The following is a 6,076-nucleotide window of genomic DNA, read 5'->3' on the forward strand; positions in this document are numbered from 1 at the left end:
ATCATTAAAATAGTCAAATAGAGCTTAAATGACGAATTTATAGATAAATTCCTCTAACATACTTTTAATTTGATTTATTAGACATAATTAACCATCCCAAATTTTAATAATGAAAAATGTATAAATATAAAAAGAGAGAGAGAGAAATACTTTATTCATCTATGCTGCCTAAATACATCAGGTTGCTATATCACACAGCATACTTATCAATCCGTAATCGGACATATATAAATTACATATAGTTACATGGTATAATAAAATAGAAAGAAAACAATTTTTTTCCCTACAGTTTCCTTTTACAATCAATTTCTGTCTATACACCAAATACAAATATTTCAATTCATTCATTTTTTTTCTTTCCCTTTTCTATTCCTTTAATTTCACCATTTCACAACAATAAAACAATTTGATAATAAACTTAGGAATATAAAAGTAAAATATTTTTTCCAAATTGAAAAAGGATTTTCGGAAATGATATATATAGATGAATATCATTGGAAAGTCAATGATTTTATAAAAAAAAAATAATATACAACATGTCAACATGTATATTTAAGGTATGTTTTGACACGAATAAGATCCTAAAAAACCAAGGTATCATTTAAAACTATGTTCGGGGGAAGTATAGGTCGTCGTTTTGTGAAAAGTATGATTTGTCTTTTGTAATATTTAGGTCCACAATTGGAGTTCTGACAATGGTCAGATTCTCCACTCAAGTTGATAGTTAGCGGCTTTAGCGCACTTGCTCAGCCTCCACTGGCTCATTACCAGTGATGCGGCGAGAGAGATGCGCTGGGATCTTATGAGCTCTGATCTCACACGTGGGGAATAGAGTGGGCTCAGGGATCCTCGGGTCGATTGTGTAAATGTTGTATGTAAGAGTATAAATATGACTATAGATTATTTATTTATTCATACACATAGTTTGATTATATTAATTTTGTTTATCCTTCAGTTTGTATATATTTTAAGAGAGAGATTTTTTTTCATATTATTCTTATTTTATTTTATTTTAGTATGAATGTGATCATTCATCACTATTACCTATTGCCCACAATTGTGTGCCAGATTGTAATATCTATCAGTAAATAAAAAGTATAAAAAAAATATTTAGGTCTAATCCTCATTTTTAAGGTACTTCAATGTTTTATTTTTTAATACTGTAACATCGGCACAGAGATTTCGAATTAACGATCAGTAAATAAATTTAATAATACTGAATTCAAACAGAACCGTTGTGGGGGACCAGAGGTTATATTAAACAGGACAGTGGGAGATTTTGTTATTTACTTAACCGAACAAGGGTATATTGAATAAATATAGTTGGATGAGCAATATTAGATATCTTGGAATACTCAGGTTTATTAATTTGAAAAGAAGAAACATTATAGTATTATTTTTCTAATCTGTCGTTAGTTTGATTACCACAAAAATTAACTAATCAGATATAAATTTGTTTAAGGTTTTTCAGCTTGTCAGGTGTTTATTTTTCGCAAACAAGTCTGAAGCGTATTATTTATCCCAAGCCAGTCTTCCATAATTACAGACGCGCATACCCTGATGTTCGGCGCTTCCCCTGCGGCTGCGAAGCCTTCCAGTTCCGAAGAGTGGGGGAGTATATTAAAGGGGGTTAGGGCGGAGGGCAGGTCAGTAACGCGATCATGTCCGTCCTATACGCTTTGATATTCTGCCTCGCTGTGGTTGCCGCCGAAGAGGTAGGCCAAGAAACTTATTATTAAAATTTAAGCTATTTATATTTTAATATGTTAATGTATTGCTCATCGATAAATAATTACATATTAATTATTTATAAAGCTAATCAGTCAAGTGTTAGTACTAGAAGCCAAAATTAAGTTCTAACAACCAACCCTTATCGAAGATATTACGAAAATCATTGTCTAATTTTTTTATATTATTACTCTATATTGCGTCACTGATGACAATATCTGTTTGGGAATACCACCCAAAGTTAACGAGTATTCATCAAATAAATCATTGTAATTTATTTCTACTTAAATGGGACATTTCAATATAAATTACTTACCATAATTAAATATTTAATAATTTCGTTTTGATTTCAAGAAAAAAAAATGTATATAACGCTTAAGCAATTATTATTCAAACAGTTTACTGTTTTATGGTAAAACATAATAAACAACTATAGCGTCCAGAACATAATTATTTAAAATAAACTTAATGTCTGTTTATCTAGTCACCTTCAACTTATTTTATTTCAAATCTATAATACAAAAAAATCTTTCCAAAAATAATTACGAACACTTAAAATTTGTATCGGTAGTTAAGAGGATGTTTTTATTTTTTCTTTATTTATTTGTCTATCATTTATTGTTCATTTTATGATTAATTTATATTTTAATATACACTCTTTATATAGTTATGTATTCAGAAATATTCAATCTATATTAATAGCTATATCAATACATGTGCATATGGTTTGCGGTATATATCAATCAAACTAATAATGTTGTTAATTAATTCAACTAATAATTAATTACACGGTTCGCATAAATTGCTTCTATATTTTTCTCTCTTTTATTTATTTATTTCGATTTAGAATTGGTTTAGCAAAAATACGCTATGTTAGTGATAAAACATTTTTTTTTAATATCCTAGGATGTTCTTAATTGTCAAAATTATCTTTGGTCGCGTCCCTAAAGAATTTCGATAAGGGAAACGACACTGAACATTTTACAAGTCATGAATTCGGCGTTGATGTAATTTACCTCGCAGATACTATAAGAAAGACTAAGATACTCTTAAGACTAAGAAAGTTGAAATTAAAAATCCCATTCAAAATCAATGAAGTGAAAAGGCTGCTTTAATATGTGCAATCAACTAATAAACAAATTTGAAATTTCAAGTCATTAAATCCAAGGACGTAGGTGAAATTTATTTTTGTACACCAGTCTCCACAATATTTTTTTATAAATCATTATAGATAGTGTCAATAATAGGACTGATAAATGTATTAATTATCTCGATTAACTATTATATCTTAGTTAAGATATTAAAATTTACCAATTATGACCCTTCATTTAAATATTTGATTACTTATACCCTCTTTATTTAAAATCATTTCCTACTCCCCGGTACGTAGTAAATGTATTTCATAACCAGACGAATCCTTTTATGAAATATTGAATTTTGAAATATGCAATATTTGTAATAATGCTAAAACATACGCAAGGATATGGGAAGCTTATTGTAAAAAAAGGCATTGTTTGGTTATTTCAATCTTAGAATTTATAATAAGTATTTTTTTTTTTTTTATTAGGTGGTACATTCGGTTACGTAACAGAGCAACTGTTGCAGCGTCGTATCACACATTGTTATTTCTAAAAATATCTCATTAAAAAAAACTAAATGTGAGCTATTAACGTAGTAAATATTTATACGTGATAGCGGTTAATTTTAATGAATATTCTTCAATTTATGAGAACATAATTGTTTTTTTCTTCACAATTCAATCCTTGCATTTGTAACTTGATGAAAATTGCATTAAATGCTTGCCAAAAATGTATCTTATATGTGCCTACATATCCACAAAAAACTTTAATTATAATTTTGTGTTTGTAATTATTTAAATATGGATTAGTAATATATGGGTTTACATTTTTTAATTAAGTGCGTGTTATTTAGAACTTCTGTTTTTAGTCTTATCTTAAAAATTAATTCATGGCTGTCTTGGAGATATCGTTATGTAACATCTTATATGAAAAAGTATCATTTGTTTGCTGAATTAACTGGCTCTTCCCCATGGTTCATCACTGAGATTGAAAGTTTTATTTTCAATCATCTATATAAATTCCCTTCGCGTACCAAGGAACCTGTAGTACTGATAAGGCATTATTCTTATCCCTCTGTAAATTTTTTTTTATTCTGGATTCTAATACTTCTCATTTATTCAAGATCAAGACTCTGAATCTGTATTTCCTCCTCAATAATTTGAAATCCCCAAATATATTTAGAAGATTTTAGACCCCACTTCAATTTTAGACCCCACAATTTTTTAACCCACTTCAAAAATTGTGACAATCATCATTCTTGGTTGTTATTAAATTCTTATATACACTTTTAGGGAACTCATTGTTCCACAAAGCTACAGTGAAAGGGAAAATTTCATAAAATACTCCTTAGCCTTCCGGTAAATCACGGTCACAATTTTTGGGAATAGATTTTGAACATCCCTTCATCTCTCTCGCCCCAATAACTAGTTTTAGCTTCTACTCAATTCATAATTAATCTATTTTGGATACTTATTTTATTCAAAATCAAGTATTTATTCCAGATATTCATTCAAATGCCTAACAGAATAATATTTAGTACTTTCAATATCAGAATATTTATATATTTGTTTTCTAAATCTATAAGTAGTATGTTGATGTATTAATGGTCTGAACAAAAATCACTTAGTTTCATTAAGATAATTTTCCTATTGATCTTTTATCACTGTTGTGATTTTTATTGGTACAAAGGCCCAACTATGAACTAGATTAAAGTAATATTTTTTATTACTAGTGTTTGGAACTATATATTCCATTACCTAACCAACAACCCCTAAGAAACGCCCATACTATACAAACAAATTCGATGAATACTGATAAAATACTCAAATTAAGTGTAATCATGTTAAAATGTACTCTAACCAAGGTGTACAGGAAGTACTTAATTAATTATAGCTTTTGAGTACCTATATCTGAATACGATTATTTTTGTTTGTAGCGTGAAAGTAAGGAATAACACGTTTAATTAGTAAATTTGAGTTGAATGTACTCAATACTCAAAACATGGAATGTACTTAAAACCTAAAATGTGTACGTGTTGTGTTAATATTCGAGTGTCAGATTTTAAGTGTTTTATTATCTCTCTCTCTCTCTCTCTTTTCCTTATACAGCCCGTTATTAATTTATTTAAGTAAGTAAGATACATGAATAATTATGTTAGTTATAAAAACTTCTCTAAAATATTAAACATGAAGATGTTTATTGGAAAGCCAGCTAATATCAATTTATTTTGTTTGTAAAATAGTTATTTATGATCACTATACACCATTAATTTGTTACGAAATTAGCTTATTTATAGAAATAAAATTTTAATCACTATTAAAATCGAAAATGTTTTTGTGTTTATGAAAGATCAAGAGAGAAAAAATTATTTGTTTTATTCCTACCTCGTGGGTGGGGTAACTTAAATACACTAGAAATTTCAGTGTATTTATCATGATAAAATATTTCCACACTACTCACATCCCATGTCAATGTGTTAAAAGTAAAAATAATAAATTCAGGGATCAGGTTAACACCCTGATCTCTGAATTTATATTTTATTTATTAGAGAAGGAATTATAGGATTTATGGATTATGATTGTGGAAGCAGTCTTAATTGATAGTTCATTCCAAAGCAATTAACTCAAACTAAATAAAAAATAACAATTATGAAAAATATGGGTGAGAGAAGATATTAATAAAGGAAATTAAAACTGGAAGGAATGTTCACTATCTAGTTTTTATATACGACATAACCTCCGTTATTAGTAGAAAACTTTTTAAAAAATTCAAATCTATTAGAAAATATTCTCTTTTTGAATTTACTTATGGTTTTAATTTGAATATCCAACTATTTGGTTTTTCCTCATTTTATGAATGTTATCTCATAATCATGCCTTTTCCGTTATATTTATTGAAAATTCAAGCAGAAATAACAACAGTTATATAGAGAAAATAATTAAAATAATTTAGAAGAAAAAAAAAATGGAAATTCGACGATTTAGGTCTTTGACCCCTTAAATCAACCTAGCCCACCGCATTCCATCTTGAGCTATTGGGACCAAATTTACGTTTAAAAACGTAGGAATTAAAGTTGTATAATCACATTTTTCTTCCTCTAGATATGTTTGAAGCCTAATTAGTTTTTTAAATGTAAAATTAACTCTTAAATTGAAATTTGTTACAATTAAAATATATTTTTTATAGTAAAAATAAATTGTTTTTATTGAAACAAATATTTATAAGAAACACATTTATTAGAAAATATATGTAAAATAAAAATGAAAATA

At 27.6% G+C, this 6,076-nt stretch overlaps 1 protein-coding gene across 1 annotated transcript in view; it reads left to right on the top strand.

Moving 5' to 3' along the window:
• Positions 1-1,568: 1,568 nt before the first annotated feature.
• LOC106681155 (superoxide dismutase [Cu-Zn]) overlaps positions 1,569-6,076 on the top strand; it is a 78,754-nt gene continuing 74,246 nt past the window's right edge. Inside the window, exon 1 of the mRNA XM_067050911.1 lies at positions 1,569-1,715. Coding sequence (XP_066907012.1) covers positions 1,662-1,715 — 54 coding nt within the window. The 5' untranslated portion in view covers positions 1,569-1,661. The remainder of the gene's footprint in view (positions 1,716-6,076) is intronic.

Source organism: Halyomorpha halys, unplaced genomic scaffold (genome assembly GCF_000696795.3).
Source record: "Halyomorpha halys isolate HHAL.00 unplaced genomic scaffold, Hhal_1.1 Scaffold312.1, whole genome shotgun sequence".
NCBI lineage: Eukaryota > Metazoa > Arthropoda > Insecta > Hemiptera > Pentatomidae > Halyomorpha > Halyomorpha halys.